This window comes from Micropterus salmoides, unplaced genomic scaffold, assembly GCF_014851395.1.
Source record: "Micropterus salmoides isolate LMB-PRFRI ecotype aquatic unplaced genomic scaffold, ASM1485139v1 Ms_hic_scaffold_4, whole genome shotgun sequence".
Lineage (NCBI taxonomy): Eukaryota > Metazoa > Chordata > Actinopteri > Centrarchiformes > Centrarchidae > Micropterus > Micropterus salmoides.
In genome coordinates, this window is record NW_024043372.1 from 10521787 (window position 1) to 10539325 (window position 17539).

The following is a 17539-nucleotide window of genomic DNA, read 5'->3' on the forward strand; positions in this document are numbered from 1 at the left end:
CCTATTCGAGACAAACTGTACTGAACGCGCAATTTAGAAAAAGGGCTTCAAAGGAATGGTGGCCAAGAGTTGAATGAAAATCTTGATATCACTCTCATGTCGGACAGTAAATAACAGGCTACAATCAGCAGCCTGTTATCTGAGCTTAGCACAAAGACTGGAAACAGGGGGAATGTCCTATAGAGACAGGCCAGTTAACAAAAACCGCCAACAGTCAAACCACACTGTTTAGAGATTTTATTGAGGAAACTGCAAAAGTGTGGGGGAAAATTGGATTTTGAATGGTGAGATGGACATCTGATGATCAAATTTAAATTATTTAATTGTACCCTTGTAACTACTGCCATGTTGGTAAAAGGTCATTAGCTGCCACAGTTTAAATCCACATCTTATTTCAAAGTCCGGTGGTAGTGATGAATGTACACTCTTCAGCTTCTTGTAGCTTCTCAGCAACAGCAAGGGTGCTTTCCATTTTTAGACACAGACAGGTCTGTATGTCGCAGCTGAAGCTCTACAGTGTGTGTTCATGTGTGTGTAACTCTGACACACACTCACTCTCTCTCTTTCCGCCTCCGTACTTCAGGATAGAAATGGCAGAGCTCAGCGACAGGCATCCAGATGCACCTATCATCATCATCATCATAATCAGCAGCAGCAGCAGCAGCAGCAAGGCACACACACACACACACACACAAACACACGCGATCATCACTAACATCTGCACTGCCATAGTATCACCAGTATCACCAGTATTTTTCCCATGAACAGTTTCAGCTCTTCCCATCTTAAAAAGATAATTCAGTGAATGAGCAAAGCCACACAAAGACACACACACACACACACACACACATATTTGGCAGGCGAGTTGGTTACCATAACAACCAGTCAAAACAGGGTCACTGAGTAAATCAGATGAAATGAAGCTTACATACACGTGTACGAGTGTGCTACTGCAGAGGAGAGGCTGTAACTCTCAAACGACTGTCTAGTATGTCTTTGACATCTCTGACTGTCCACTCCTGCAGTGTCCTCTCAGGACTGATTGGACAGCGGCCTGTGGTGGGAGCCAGCCTGCTGTCCAATCAGAGTGAGAGTTGCGTTCACATTAACCCCCGGTCGTGACCCTGACCTTCCTGTTGGGATGTGTGTGGGTGATTGTAGTTTTGAGTTATTTTCCCCTTGGGGCGTTTATGGTGTGCTTGGTGTGTTTTGGTTTTTGTCTGTCCCTCTGTGTTCTGCTTCCTCCCTCATGCTCTGCGGCTGCTGGTGGGCGTGGTTGCCTGAGCTCCTGTTGACGCACCTGAGACTCATCCATTTAATCAGCACACCAGTGCCTCAGCCTACAATCAACCCACCTTAAAAGACCAGCCCAACCTTCCAGTCCCTGCTGGATTGTTGTACCACACAGTACGAACATGCCAGCCTGTTGCCCAGTCTGAACAATCAGCATCTTGTCTGAATCCTTGAATTTGTATTAACGTGTTTTTCTGTCTCGACCACAGCATACCTGCCCATGCCTGACTCGGATTCCCTCCTGCGCCACGAAAACCCCTGAGCTCTGGAACCAGGACCACATGCCCCTTGGAACAACCACCCATCCCCAAGCCACACCTGTCTCTCTCTTGTGTTCAATAAATCCTTACACTGCTCAAACTCTGGTCTGAGTTTCTGGCCCCGGTCCTGACATAAGGTGGAAAAGTTGTCCCTTGCGATGTGATATTCATAGACCGTTATAAACCCTTCTCACTTGTGAGTCACCAAGTTCAAACTCAGTAAGTTTACCACAAAGAGTTCATACTCCTAAGACCATATTCTCTTATTCAAACAGGACACCAACATGTTAGATTAAGCATTGCTTGTCCAAATAGGTTTTTCTTTTCTATAGTGTGCCAGTGCCGGTTGTCATTTTAACCGACAAGATCCATGGTCATTAGCTAGAAGTGAGAAGTTGATTTTGTCTGTACTATCTGAAATCAAGGACCTATTGTATTGTTTTGCACCCCTTTACGTTAATCTGATGTTAAAAGGGCCCAAAAGTGTTTGATGATTTGGGCAAAGTAATGCTATGTAAGGCAAGTTTAGCTGGAGCTGCTGGAGTGTGAACTTCCCCCATACCAAATAAAGCTCTGGACAGAACATTAGATTAAACTCTGATGTAGTCACCTCCAGGAATAGCTTTACACTGTTGATGTAACACCAAAAAATAATCAAGTTAGCTATGACCATGCACATTGTCTTGAAATAACTCTAGGTTAGCTGGACAGGCAGCTCATATCAGAGCAGACAGACACATTATCTATTCCTTACACTTTTTTGTGAGTTTTTCATTGTGGCAAGGTGATCAACCCACAAACTCTTTGTATACATATATTGTATCCTCCTTACTGCAGCTCCATGTACACAGCTTCAACATGTGGCGAAATCCAAAGACTGACAAACCTGCTGAGCCTAGTCACAGTAGCTAAACTATGATTTGGCAATTGTTTTGTGGGAGGGGTTAAGCCACATTTGACCACAGGTGTGTCAGTTTTTTAAAATTTTAAACATGTTGAGATTTGTGTGCCAAACATCCTATAATGCTTATATCATGTAATACAGAAACATGCTGTTTGCAAATACAAACATTAAAGTATAAATCTAACCTCCGTGTTCCTAATAAACAAATTGTTGTTATGTAGAATGTTTGGACAAAACATTCATTAATTATTTTATTCTAGCATGTTGCACAATAATATGTCCATTTACAGCCGAACAAGATTAAAGATTAAAATAAACATTTTATTAGACTTAGGGTGTGCAACCCATGGGACTGAAACTTTCAAATCTGTGTTGAAGTGCTTTGGCCCCTGTTGTTAACGGCTGATATAGTTGCTACAAACCACCAGGAATCACTGTGCTCGCCGAGCTTCAAGTTTCAAATCTTTTTTCAGCACAAACAAATAAAAAGTCCAAAAGCTTCATAAGGCTTTGCTTGCCCATTACATCTAGTAAGTCAACAAATAGATTGCATACCCTTTCTTGGGTTACACTTAGGGTTGGAAACAGTGGATCAGGATTAAACTGCCAGTGTGAGATCCCCCTTATGTTGCATCATGTCTCCTCAGGTTGTGTAAACCAGGTCTAACTGCACTCTGGCCCCTTCCAGATCGGGTCTCAATTTGTTCACACTGAGTTTGGGCCGATTCTCCAATATTTTGTGCCCAGTCTGAAACAGTAGACCTCTAGTACACACACGAGGGACTACATCTCCCAGAATGCCTTGAGCAGCATCTGCTGGAGGATCCTGGATTAACAGCTAGAAGATGGATGGTTGCATGGCGTGTTTCCTCTGTTACTGTGTGTATCTCTGCAGTACAGGCTCCCCCCTGCACAAGTCGAAGCTTCATGAGGAGTTTCAGTCAGAGAGGAAGACATCCAGAGGGAGACCGCTGCGTCTGATTGGCTGATGACCCTTAAAAGGCCACCAATCAGATACCATTCTCACTGTGACTGCGTGTGTTTCCCTCTCCGTCTCTGAATGCACTGTGTCAGCCTGTGCATATTTTTATGTTTGCAGCACTGCATGCATACATGAGTGTGTGTGTGTGTGTGTGTGTGCAGGATGGTAAAATCAGGATCTGTGAAGGAGGGGGAGGGGCAAGGATTGAGACGCTGAAGAAATAGATGAAAAAAGAAAGAAAGAGGGATATACAAAAGAAACGACAAAGGGAGACCACAGATGTGAAGGAGAGAGTGATAGTGAAAGGCACACTGAGGAGAGATAGACAGAGAGAGTGACGAGGAGGAGGAGGAGGAGGAGGAGGAAGCAACGATCTGCTGGAGGAAACAGCAGCATCGCTGATTTTCATAGGAACCAAGGCAACTGTCCTCTGTTGCCGTGACGATGGGCTGCTGGCTCTCTGGACCGTGGATGGGTGACCAAACGGTGAGCGTCCAAAGATCTGCGATAATGTTATAAAAGATGCTGTGTGTATTTTATGACGTCTCATTTAAAGAAAATGGAAATGAGCTCTGCCAGACACGTTCAGGTTTGAGTGTGTGTGTGTGTGCGCACGCACGCGCGTGTGTGTATGTAGATGCAAAATGATTTCTGCAGGACTCTGCATTTGTGCGTGGATAATAAACCTAATTTAATGTGTGTGTTTAAATCTCAAACAGTTTGTCTATTTTTTTGCAAATATGTAGAATTTTCATATTTTGTACAAGAATGTGGTTCATATTCGTCATCACCATCTGCTGAAGACTCACAGTCATTCTGCTGCTGTCCTCTGTCTCCACACACAGGTGCCATTTTGTGCTTCTCAGTTCATGCCGTGTGTGTGTGTGTGTGTGTGTGTACGTGTGTGTGCCTGGTTGAATGTAGCAGAGGGTGACTCATGACTGTGATGTACTGGAGTTAACAATTCTGTTCATGCGTCTAATTTGATGGCTCGTGTGCGTGTGTGTGAAGCAGGATGAGGTTCATGTTGGCTCATAGGTGTTAACCCTGTCGTGCAAACATGGACACCATGTCCACATTCATCATTTTTTATTTAAATCCCCCAAATAGACTGTTGTGTTTGTCAAACTGGAATAATGTCTGCAGGTAGAGCTGTGACCCAGTTGCATAATGTCTGCTAATTCAGAGTTTTTAGTAGTGTAGTGTGTAAAAAAAACAGACTGGATGAAGTGCAGTTAAAATGGCAGCGTGCGTACTAAAATTTTATTGTGGTATCGTTGACGCTGTTCTCCCACAATGCATGGTTGGATTAAAGCATTCCTCCAGTGATTCAGTCTGTCACTTCTATAAACTTATTAGCCTTAGAGACGGATAAAACAAAAGTACAGCAGAGCCAGAAATGTTGACTTTTAGTTCTTGGCAGGGACGGGCCTGACAATGTTGGAGCCCTAGGCGAGATTTTAAATTGGCGCCCCTACCACCATGCCCAATCCTAACTCCAAACTCACAATTTTAGCATGTATAGATGAACAGCCAAGTCAGTAATCATGGTCAATAATGAATGTGATCAGCATATTTGTCAGCCTCCACATCATAGCCTAAATTGGGAGACCGAAACTATATGTGTCCCTCCATAAACTGTGAGTCTACCCAGAGACTGTTTTTTTGCATTATGGAGTAGATTTCTTGAAATGCAACGCCATTGGTTTAGTTTCAATGATGGAGGGTACTCAAATGAAGAGGAGGATCTGGGGGTCCTCCCCCAGAAGATTTTAAGCATTCCAGTCTTAATTTCCTGCATTCTGGTGAAAATTTCTGCCTTTTCTGCCTCAATTTATGGTGGAAAAGTATTCATTTATGTAAAGGGAAACCCAAAATTCAGGCAGCAGGTGACAAATCAAAAATATATAATGCAGTAAAGCTTTCAGGTATTCTGTAGCTATTGCTTTTTTAAATAGCCTTTGTTTCTCCTGTAAATCAACTTTTCTAATTTAAAGAGGTGGTATTATGCTCATTTTCAGGTTCAAAATCTTATTTAGCGTTTTCATTGTGATGTCACAAGTAAAGGAAGTGAAGGGCCGGACTACAAACGAGCTGTTTTCAAGCGGTTCAGAGCAGAGCTTTCTGTGGGAGATGGGAACTCCCTTTGGGCTGAACTTTGGGCTTTTTCACTTTGCAAACCTCTTACATGCACAAAAAAGATATATAACTCAATAAAGGAGATGGGAAATGCCAAAAAGCATAATACCACCTCTTTAATAAAATCCCTGCCGAGTCAGCACACCAGCAGGCATGATTCAGTCTTCCCTCCTCTTTTGTGTCTTTTTTTTGGGGATGTGCATGTGACACCTTGCTCTGCTGGAACGATCCCTTTTAAACCGCTTGATCGACACAGTGCACAGACTGCATGTTGCATGTGAAACCGAAACCAACTGGAAAACACTCCACACGCAAATCCACATGCATATTAACTTAAGCAGCTCAATGTCCCAAACAGAGCAAGGCTGTGCCTCAGGTTCTAGATGTTTATATAGCAAAATTCTCCACAACGACACGATTCGTTACAACTGTCTGGACTCACAGTGCGAGGTGCACTTAATAACTATCACAGCGTACACCAGTGTTGCAGCAGCTGGGCAGAGTTGATTCGTGCTGAGTGGAAAACCTTCTCTTGCGGTGCCCCCTGACATTTTGCACCCCAGGCAACCGCCTATGTCGCCTATGGTTCTTAGCACGGGTCAAACTCCCCAAACACTGAATCCTACATTGACCATAATGCATCTGGATAGCATTTTGTCATTTTTGACCCTCCCTGCCTGATAAATAGCCACTTTCTGTTACACATTTATAGTATTCAAGCCCAAGCTGAGATAACCCTGATGACATCACTATGACATCATCAGGGTTATTTTTTCCAGCCACATAAGACATTATACTTTTACAGGCCGAGGGGGGCCAGTGGTTCTGGTAATCATGACCAGTGAATTGATCTGCATGTGAAAAATAAGTGGAGTGCAGGTATTACATACCATCTCTGGAGGTCATCTAGGATCCAGTAAATTAAATTGATGCAAAAATCATATAGGCCTAATATAATTTCAATATTGCCATGAATCAGTCCAGCTCAGTTATTAATAACAATGGTCAATGAACAACTGTATGTATCTTATACTGGCCAACTGTAGCTTCCACTAATGGTAATACTGCCAAAAATGCACATTCATTTAGCAGAGAGCTGCTGCACAATAGTGTAATATAATCATTGTTGACCCTTTTGTAAATTGTTTGACATTAAATCCTAAACATCAAATGAATCAAGTGAAAACTGATTTTCTCTATGTTTCAGATTGAGACAGAGGTTATCTCATAATAATCAGATGCTTTGATGATCAGAACATAATAATAGTAAAGCTCCACTGATTGTAATGGTAAAGTGTCTCTGGTTGTTCCACAAGATTTCTCAACAACTCTGCAATAGGCCTTTAAGCCTATTTTAACTCAACCTTTTGGTTTTATGACACACTTACAGTTTTGTTTATTCTCCAGCACTAAACACCAGACAGACAAAGTAAGTGTCTATCTGTTGAAGACACTGGGATGGTTGGCAGCTAAAGACTCTCAGGAGTTGAGACCAAACCAGAGCAAAAACAAGAGCAAATATTGCACATTCATCAGGAGGATATACACATGACTCAAATGGGATGATCATCTTGCTCTGTGTCTACTGGATGTGTGAACAGGCACGTGTTGGCTAACATCACACCCCATCTCTTCCTGTCTGCTTGTCTCAGGTGAGTGGGCGGAGTCTAGCACACCTGAGCCAGCGGGATGCTCTGCGGATCCTAGCGGCCAGTCAGCGTCCAATCACCATGCAGATCAAGGGTCAGAGGGGGTGTGGCACCGAGGCAGACAGGGGAACCTGGGAGCCCCTACCCCTCAACCTGCAGCACCTCAACCTGCCTCTACCACGAATGGGGGCGGGACTTAACGCCTCCAGCCCCTCCTACCAGGACAGGTAACACACACACACACACGCACACACAGAGAAAGACAATATGATGAGGACCTGGACAGTCTAGTAAGAGTTCTGTAGGAAGCTGTTAGCTACAACATAAAAAACCATATGCAATAGAATGGTAGTGAGTATAAAGTTATCATGATCAGCAGTAATGATGGGCGAAATGACTGTACTCAAACACACAGGTCACACAGAGTTGGACAAGACAGAAATCTGGATCGTTAATGCTGCTGCTGAACCACATCTGTACATGCAGCAGCTTTAATATATTAGTCAAGTCTTAGTCTTTAGTTCTGCAGGATTTTTAAAAGTCTTGAAAATGTCTTAATTCTGTGTTCTTGTCGCCCATCTCAGACATTATTACAACCATCTGACTCTGCCACAAGATCGTTGTGATGGAGGACGGTACAGCTACCTGTCCAGCTCCCCACGTGACACTGTGGACGTCGGCCACCAGGTGACATTAAGAAACACACACACACGATCACACAGCCCACTAAACTGAATATAAATATTACAATTTAACTGCATCAATATGCTAAAAAAATATTGGATATCACTATGGTCTCAGCAACAATCAAGTCATTGTTGAGTGATTGGTTGGTTGGTTCAGGGGATCAACAGACTGGACATTACCCATGCTGCATTTAACAAACATAACTGACAAAAAGATCATGGAGGACAGCGTTGAAAATCTCCGCACAGCTGTGACTGAACACATGCAGTATGTAGAACTTGGTAAATTGCATTGAAGTTCTGCAGGAACAAATATCGAAGAGACAAACTCAGTGACTGTAGTGTCCTTTTAACATTGGGAAAAAAATTCAAATACATTAACATCAAAACATTAATAGATTTTTCTCCATCCTAATCCACTTCTGTAGTATTCGTCTGTATGATCAGGAACAACACACCTTTATTTTGTGCACAAATTTTTAACTCAGTTGTAACATATGACCCTATAGTGCTCACTACCAGGCACATAAAATATAAGGCTAATAAATCAACTACCCATAATCATACAGAAGCTTTATGTTGTTTGTCATTTTCTTCTCTCACATCATGACTGCTTCAGGATCCAGAACTGACTGGTCGTGGGCTAAAGGGACAGAACTGCCTGATGGGATGCTGCAATACAAACTTAGAAGAACCTAACGGCTGCCACAGTCAGGTATCCGAAGCTGCGCTGTTTATCACCATTTGTGTCATTTAGCAATAACTGTGCCAATAAGAGACTTTTTAAGAGAGTTTTAGCACTAATTCTAAAATAATATCAATATGTAGTATTTCACTAGCTTTTTCGTTCTGGGTAGAAATGACAGGAGTAGAGAGTGACAGTTGTTGCAATTGTTTCAAATTATGCTCATTAGAGGACTATAACTATAACTTCACAAATTTATTACAGTGATCCTGCAGATAATAATTTTGTTCGGTTGTCACCAGAGTGCATAAGGAACAAGGGTGGGATTTGAGAGAATCTGTTTTCTACAAAACCTTTTGTTGTCATTTAAAAAGATACCTGTGAAGGTTCTCAGTCATCCAGGTCATAGTTATCTTTGGATTGTCATGGAAAAGATATTTCTGGTGATATGTTATATACTTGTTACTGTCAATTCATTTGCTACACTGACAAGCTGTTTTGGGGAATTACAGAGCATTTCTTCAAACTGAAACTGAATTTGTGAGCTGTTTTTTAAGATTAACTTGTTCAATAGGTACCAGTTGGCTTTGTACCACAGACAGAGTAGGGAAGTCAGGAAGTATTGAGAGATGGACTAATACATTGTTGGTTTTGGTCTTTTCATGGGATTTGTTAGAGAAATAAAAAAAAAAATAGTATCAGCAGGCTTATTCTTTAACTAAACGTCTCTGTTACATCGGTTTAATACTGTCCGTACTGTGTAAACTAAGATTCTGACCACAAATTCACTACTAACCTTTAGTATTTGACAGTTTCTCACTTCTACAGATACACATAGTCATTATTCAGAATGTACTGAGGTCCCACACACAGATAATAAAATATTCTATCTCTTTAGTTTATAGTGCTTTGGTGTGTAGCTGTGTAAATGAGGATGTGTGTTGTTACAGACAGATGACGAGGACTTCATGCTGGAGAAGCCGATGGGCTTCCTGCCCCTCCACCATGAGCTGGACAGTGGACTGGGCTGGACTGATGGCTCCCTCCACCAGGGTGACCTCTCAGGCCTGGAGACTGAGGAAGGAGGACTGGAGGATTGTCATTCACATGGGGCCCTGGCTCCAGGGGGTTGCGGGGGCTTCGGAGGTGGCGGCTCTCCTTCCTCTGAGTCCTTTATCTCCTCAGAGCTCAGTGACTCTGGCTTCTACAGCGTGAGCACCGGGGAGTTCAGGCACTTCCAGAGGCTGCTGGAGAAGCGAATGCGGCTGTACAATGCCAGGCTGCAACATCAGGGAGAACCCTGTGAGAGGCGGGAGCGGCGTGACAGCTGCCCAAAGAGTCACCGCGAACAGCTGGAGGCCATCCCTGAGGCCCTGACCATGCAGCCTCAGTGTCAGCGTCTGCAGCTTGGGCTGGAGGAGGGTGCTGGGCCTGTCATGGACCTCCCAACACGTGGACTTTTCAGGTAGCAGCTGGCAGAAAACTGGCCCTGAAAAATTACCAAATAGCATTTCATAGCAACAGTATCTGGGGCTGGTTTCACAAAATTCTATCCGAATGGTTTTGCTGTAAGACTTGTCTAATATGAGTTTGTCAGCTGCACACAAATAAAAACAAAGCAAAACAAAACCAAAAAATGTAGTCACCCAACACCACGTTTCCATTTTAACAATCAGTGACACCTGTTAACAGTGACAGGCAGAAGAAAATGTGGCTCAGGCGGTGGTTTAGTAACAATGTTGATGTGTTAAAAATAAGACTGTAGTAATCACTGCACGGTTAAGTCCCTGATTTAAACCTGTTTAGACGCGTTTAAAACCAGTCTAAAGTATTTTATTAATGTTTACACCTTTTGAAAAACATTTTACATAAGTATGTTGGCATTTAACGCCAGCCTAAATCACTTTATCCCTTGTTCAAACTAGTTAAAATCTGACTAAACCTGTTAAAAGTGGTTCTCAGTTCAAGCAGTTAAAAACCAGTTAACTCAGTTTTTCTGGAGTTAACAAAGCTGTCAGTGTCATAAACTGGCTCAGGGAATGTGACAAAGAGGGAGTCCACGCAAGGTACTTGGTTAAAACAAGTATAATTTATTAAACTAAAATAAACACACAAGTACAAAAGAAGATTTAACCTGCTGGAAGGGAGAGAGCTCTTATAGCCCATGGGCCCATTTGCACGCAGTCAGCTGACGACCCTCCCAGTTCAGCCAATACTGAGGTTGGCAGGACAACCTCCATACAGTGGGAGGGACGTCACATCAGTTTGAAGCTAAAAATGTTTGCTAATTTACCAGAAATACTAATGAATTAGTCAAGAATCTCATAGCTTTGTGCAATAGATGAACTTAAATATCTATATTAAGTCCTTTTTTATTAAACCACCCCCTGACTTCTGAATATATATGTCCTCAAACTTGTTTCGATGCTGTTTGTTGACTTCACTCTTTGTATTTCAAGGGTTTCATCGGTCCAGTTCCATAAAGCTGACCGGCCCTGTCTGAACCGTCACAGCTCCAGCAGTGGGGCCCTCTTTAACCCCTCCCACGCCCATGCAGCAGTCTCACGAATGACTGCCCCAGTCCTCTCCACCTGCAGCACACCCTCCAGCTACCGAAGACCGCTAGTACCCATGCAGCAGCACCACCAGGGCTCCAGTTCAGTGGGGATGCTGAGGAGAAGCCGAACGCTGCACCATCGCCCTCCTCCGCAGGAGTACCGCCGCCGGGCCAGCCACCCGGCTTCCCCCTCCTACTGTGCAGAAACTCTGCACCACTGTGGAGGTGTCACGCCATGTAATGTCCTGCCGCCGGGCCTGCCAGAGGAAGGTGAGCTAGTGGCAGGTGTGATGGCTTCCCACCCAGCAAGCCTGGCCCTCCCACCACAACAACACCCCACCACTTTGGGGCATATCAGGGGTGCCACCACCCATGAGAGATGCTACGACAACAGCTCTAATGGACAGATTGCTCACCATGACTGGTGGCACTCACAAGAAAGACGCTTGATGGCTGAGCCTATGGTGACCGAAAGAGACATAGAGATCGAGAGGGAACTGGAACAAAAAAGGCAAATGCAAAAGGAGAAAGAGCTGGAGAGGGAGGCACAGATTCAGGAGGAGATGGACAGAGAGAGGCAGCAGGAGCTGGTGAGGTGCCGAGCCAGAGAGCAGCAGCACCTCCAGAGTTTGGTTCACCCTTCTCAGGCTGGAGATGTTAACGACACCTGGCCCAAACCGGCCAGCCGTCAGTGCCAGGGTGGCGGGGGAGGCAGAGGTCTCTACAGCACCCTGGAGGGCCACACAGGGGCTGGCTCTACCTCTGGATGGGATGCAAAGAAAGGACACATCAATGCGAGTTCAAGCCCTAATCCCAGTTCCGGTCTGCAGCCAAAACTTGATCTAAGCTCCAAACCCAACACAACCTCACGGATCTCCAGGAGCCAGCTCCTCAGAGACCGGGCGTCTCAGCTGGCAGATGAACGCAGCGGGATGAGCACAGATGAGGAGACCAATACCGATATGTTGATGGGTCGGTACTGGAGCCGAACGGAGAGAAGGGAACACTTCCTATTGGCCCGCGAGCAGAGGCAACAGCTTATGCAGGCCAGAGGAGTGACTATAAGAGACACAATCAGCAGGGGAGGAGCCATCACAGGAGGAGGAGCCTCTAATGGTGATGGAGGTAAGCTGGACAGCAGAGGAAGCGGAGCTTTTGCAGAAGGACGGTGCAACACTGTCCTGGAGCTGAGTCAGAGGAAGCTGAGTCGTCTGAGGAACAGGAAGCTGTTGGATGACTGGACGACTGTAGAGGAGCTGCTGACTCATGGGACCAGGCTGGACAACCAGGAGGACATAATGTGTCCTAGCTCCCTGCTGACAGTCACCACCGTCTAACTGCATAGACACCACGTCTAACTGTAACTCTGTGTGTGAGTGTGTGTGATGTTAAGCTAACAATACGACATTTGTGGTCAATCCTCTCGTGCTGTCTTTGCCAGCAGATGTGAAAAGCATGGATATCAGTTCCATTTCTGTATGTCCAGTACAGAGACAGTCTGGGACGAGTTTAATCTAGTTTAGCACAAAGACTGGAAGCAAGGGGAAACTGCTAACCTAGATGTCATTTTCATCTGCTCATGTTCATGCAGACACGTGTGGATGTTTTTATTTCACCCCTAAACTTAAGACTGCGCAGAGTGTACGCGCCTACAGCCCAGTGTGCACCATTTGCCAGCTACCTTGCTGTCTGTGCTCCTCTTAGAGTATTTTACAGACTTCAGATATCCACGTATGAAGATGACACTGATATCCATCTTCTCATATGACTCTGGGAAAGACAGAGAACATAAGGTTGTACAGAAATGTCGCACTGTTCCTTTAATGAATGTGCGCAAGAGAGGGAACCTCACTGTTATTGCTGTACATCACCTCAACTGATAGCTTTATGTGTGGGTGTGTCACCATTGTACAGCACTCCGAACGAAATGTGTGTGTCAGTGCATGACGCTTGTAATGACACATGACCGAACAAGGTCGGATGAGCGTGTATGTTTGTATCACGTGTTTCATGCTACATCTTTGCTACACTTCTTTCACGGAATCTTTGACAAAATTACAAAAAATTGGGTTTGGACTCAAATCCTCCAACTGAACATGAGATTTCGGGGAGCAATACTGTGTGATGTACCTGGCTGTGCACTAACAATAAATCACATACGTCTACTTTTACATCAGGGCCACAGAACACATCAACTGTAGTAGTGGAGACAATGAAAACTGAGATTTGATACCAAATCCTGAATGGTTTTTATAGAAACTCTGTTTACAATTAAAATATCAATCTGTGGGAGCTTTTGTAACTAAAATGGTACTCAAATGTTGATCAGAGATGGGGAACAATGTGCCACGGTGGTTTTCGGAGGATTCCGACAACAACTTTAATATGTAAAATCAGCTGCTGTGTTTTGGGTGGAGTTTTGTGCCGTATTTACGTTGTATCATGCAGACCGTATTTACGTGCATTTCAATTAGACAACACATTTACACCAAACTCCAATTTGTAATTCTGAGTTGGAGGTATCAGGAATTTCAGCTACGATATGTCCCACTTGGTGAAAAGAAGTGAAGAAATGACAAACAATGGTTGCAAAGTCACCACCACTGGCAGTCACATCTAAATAAGATGGATAAAATTGATTCAGATAATTAAAAAGAGCTATACACTCTTACAAATTGTGTTACAGACTTGTAATACAAATCTGTAAAAGCATATCATATTAGGTAAAAAAGGTAATACGATATCAATAAGTAATTTAGACTTAATCTCAATGTATCTGTTGTGGTTACAGTGCTAGCAGCAGACAAACAGCACGTGGCTGCCAAGCTGGGCAGCAGCAGGAGGCCGATGATCTAGTGAATGTGCAATTATGTTTATTGTGCTGCTGCAGCTGCTTCGCCTGCAACCATTGCCGCCACAGACATGCAGCTAAGGCATCTACAACAATTTATGAGCATGGGTAACGTGAATTATGCACCTCTTCACCTAGAAAAACTACAAATAAAATACAAAAATGGTCTTTGACCATCAGCTACAAAGTCTGATTATCTGGTCTGGACTACTCAACAATGTTTATGATTTTAGTTAGCTGAACTCAATTTTAATTGTGTAATTTTTTTAAACATTATTTAATAATAACGGGAGATTCTTACTCTTCTGCTGACAAAATTCTTGCCCTTCCTGGCTCATGGCTCCCTGTTCCTGCCGTTATCTTTACTGTTGGCAGGATGTTTACAGATCTACCAAACCATGTAACAGCATATGCACGTTTATTGAAATCTACAGAGATACGTTGACTTGGCGGAGACAATTTTAAAGAAAAGAAGATCCACCTCAAGTCGGGTGTACGTTAGGTTGTCTAGCCTGCTGCAGCGTCTGTACTGTCAGGACCAACACAGCTCAAGTCAGCATTGTTGACATTCCACTAAAAGCGAGTGTGAGTAAATCTGAAATCTACTGATTCCAGGTCTGCAGTTCGGGAAAATGTGCAATAATACCTCAAGCTAGTTTTAATACAACAATGACGGTGTTGCGTGCGCTACCTGTCAGGTTTCCATCTAATGCATCAAAACTCATTTTAAATCAAACAGATGCACAACAGTGACGAGTTACCACAAGTGCACCGTAGTCCTAGAATCTAAAATGGCAAGAGCAAAGGTTATGTAGATATTTACAATATTTCTTTACATTGTTTTCCATGAGAGGGACCTAAGAAAACTACTTTTTGCACATAATTTTTTATACAAAATGTTTTCCCTACCTTTCTGTACCAGGGACTGAGGCCAGTGGAATGACTGTAGATAGAACGACAGTCTGTGTTGATGTTTTATTTATGAACTATCATTGTAATTTATGGAGGAAAAAATCAGTTCATTGTCATTGTGTTGGACATATTTCAATATTTTTCTTGTGATGGTATAACAAAACCATGTGAACAGTTTATATGCTCTTTAAAATATACTTAATTTACTTAAAAGCTGGTAAATCTTTTATTTACAATTTTCAAAGAGTGAATACAAAATGTGAATATTATTGTCTCTTTAAATGGCTAAATTGAATTTTACTGTTGTTTTGTGTCATTATGACATGTACATATTGATTTTGTCAAGGTGCAGGTGAGGTTGGAGTTAGTAACAGGACATGCTGATGCCATCAGACACCTCCAGTTTTATCATGTGATTCTGTAGGTTTATAGCTGTGTTATGGAGGCTGTATATACAGCACAGAGATTAACATTGAAGTATTAGTATGTTTAACACTCACAATATTGTCAAAATTCATGGAAAGTTGTTCAGTTTGTTCTGAATGTTAAATGTGGCATCCATGAATTATGAGTAGGATCACTGACACTCTGCTGCTTAAAGGAACACTGCAACATTTTAGATAAACCGTATGAGTCTCTGTGCTCTCCAGAGTCAGATGTTGCAGATGGATCAGTTTTATCTCTGTGTCCAGGACAACTCCAAAGCTGTCCGATTTAAATGTTTAATCTTATTTAAAAGTTGTGGTTTTACAGGATTTGTTTAGATTAGTTGACACAAAGAGAAGCAGGGGAAGATATTATTGTCCCTAGCCTACTCCAAAGCTGTCTGATTTGCATGATCCTGTTAGCTAACAAGCTAGTCATCAATCCAACATTTTACAATGCCACAAGAGTCCAAAGTCCAAAATGACAGAAGCTGATTGATATACTTCCTCTCTGGCAGGAAAAAAATTGCAACAGAAAAGGCCTTTTTCACAGAAGACATTTTGATGTCATGTCACAGTAGGAAAAGCAGAGGTGTAAATAATTAAATTAATAATGGTTGAATTCCTTCCTGCTTTGGTTTCAGGGTCCTGGCATGCTGGCTAACTCTCTTACTAATATCATGGCTTACTGAGACACTTGATTAGAGCAGAGCCGTTGTAAAATTTCATTTTTTACATCTGTGCATCTGTGCGTGTGTGTGTGTGTGTGGTATGGATATTTTTTGTGTAAATTCTTCTTACATTCCAATTTGTGATCACCACCCTACATTGACTTGGTTGTTTTCCAAGCAAGGATATAGTCGTCACTCAGCACAACACCAGACATATTTAAAATACTGAACAAATCAGGGATGTGAGAGTGAAGTCTGGAAATCAGGCTAAGCTGGGTGTAGTGACTGCATGCACCACTTAAAAAGTTTTGTCCTTGTAGTGGGGTTGCCAGGCCTAAGCAACCGGTTTGTTTAAATCAGACAGCTTTGGAGTTTTTCTCTTTTGATCGACCTAGGCCAGCAGTTTCCCTATGCTTCCGGTCTTTGTGCTTAGCTAAGCACAGTCTATGTCTGTATGGGATGCACAGACATGAAACTGATACCCATCTTCTCATTTGACTCTTTAGAAGACGGAGGAAAAGAGGATTTACAGAAATCTCAATCTGTTTGTTTAAAACACTTGGAATCAGAAGAGGAAGACGTGGAATCAAACCACCACCACCATGTTGGTTTTCACGTTTTCCCTCTCTCTCGGCTGTGACTCAAACAGTCTGAATAATGGATGACGAAGAAAGATACCTCCCCCATCACTTTCTTTGCTTACGTTACACAAGGGCACAGAGAGCTGAAAATAGCGCTGCTGTCCTCGTGATGCAAAATTAAAAGCACACTGGAGCGGAGACACTTGCTGCTGGGGAACTCAACACTAATTTTACTCCATCTGACAATCCCTCCATCCAGCCTGCAACACCACCTCCATCTGTCTGTGCAAGGGTACTTTTCACAACAGCAAGCTTTTTTGGAATATGATGATGTACATGTGATTGTAATAAAGAGATTTTAATTAGCTATGACATGGGGGTTTTGTGTCTTAATTCATGTTTCTGACGTTTATGAACAGTAACCCTCAGGCTTTACTTGAGGCCAAATTTTACATGTAGATTGCTTCACATTCCCTTCATTAACACACACAATCATTCATGTTGGGTCATTCATTTCTAAACCATTACATAAATAAGTCAGGACCTTATTTCATCGAGGGTTGCCAAGGTTTGGATAAAAGCAGTTGGTTTAAAATAACACAACTTCAGAGTTCACCTTAAATAACTGTTGACAGTATTTGATGAGGTTATGTGGGATGCAGATGGCATTTTTTCAAATTATTTTTACATAATTGCACAAGATATCTGCTTCTGTTCTAAAGCTCAGAATCAAAAAAGAAAAAAGAAAGAGGTTAGGGGAGACCGGGGATGGATGTAACATTTTTGACATTTCTGTCTGTATCTCGGGGCTCTTTTAAGCCAGTCCGTTCAAAATGTGATACAAAGTTGGGAGGGTTACTTTAAAAATGTAATTAGTAACGTAATCCAAGTACCACAAAATAAAAGTAATGTAATCTGATTACTTTTCTCTATGTCATTCCTAT

General features: G+C 42.7%; 1 protein-coding gene and 1 long non-coding RNA gene across 2 annotated transcripts; both read left to right on the forward strand.

The window, feature by feature from the left end:
* Positions 1-1157: 1157 nt before the first annotated feature.
* Positions 1158-1653, forward strand: LOC119886644. The gene is made up of 2 exons (XR_005441526.1): positions 1158-1407; positions 1503-1653. It is a non-coding gene; the product is annotated as an uncharacterized LOC119886644 (long non-coding RNA).
* A 1282-nt stretch (positions 1654-2935) lies between these two features.
* On the forward strand, positions 2936-16957 carry LOC119885464. Its single transcript, XM_038695508.1, has 6 exons — positions 2936-3925; positions 7231-7454; positions 7812-7914; positions 8533-8628; positions 9549-10063; positions 11058-16957. The coding sequence occupies exons 1-6, from the start codon at positions 3884-3886 to the stop codon at positions 12490-12492; spliced, it is 2415 nt and encodes an 804-aa protein (XP_038551436.1). The 5' UTR covers positions 2936-3883; the 3' UTR covers positions 12493-16957.
* The last annotated feature ends 582 nt before the right edge of the window (positions 16958-17539 follow it).

Coding starts and splice junctions, on each gene's coding strand:
- LOC119885464 (XM_038695508.1), top strand. CDS start 3,884: ATGGGCTGCTGGCTCTCTGGACCGTGGATGGGTGACCAAACG. Junction 8,629..9,548: donor CTAACGGCTGCCACAGTCAG/GTATCCGAAGCT, acceptor GTGTTGTTACAG/ACAGATGACGAGGACTTCAT. Junction 10,064..11,057: donor CCAACACGTGGACTTTTCAG/GTAGCAGCTGGC, acceptor TTGTATTTCAAG/GGTTTCATCGGTCCAGTTCC.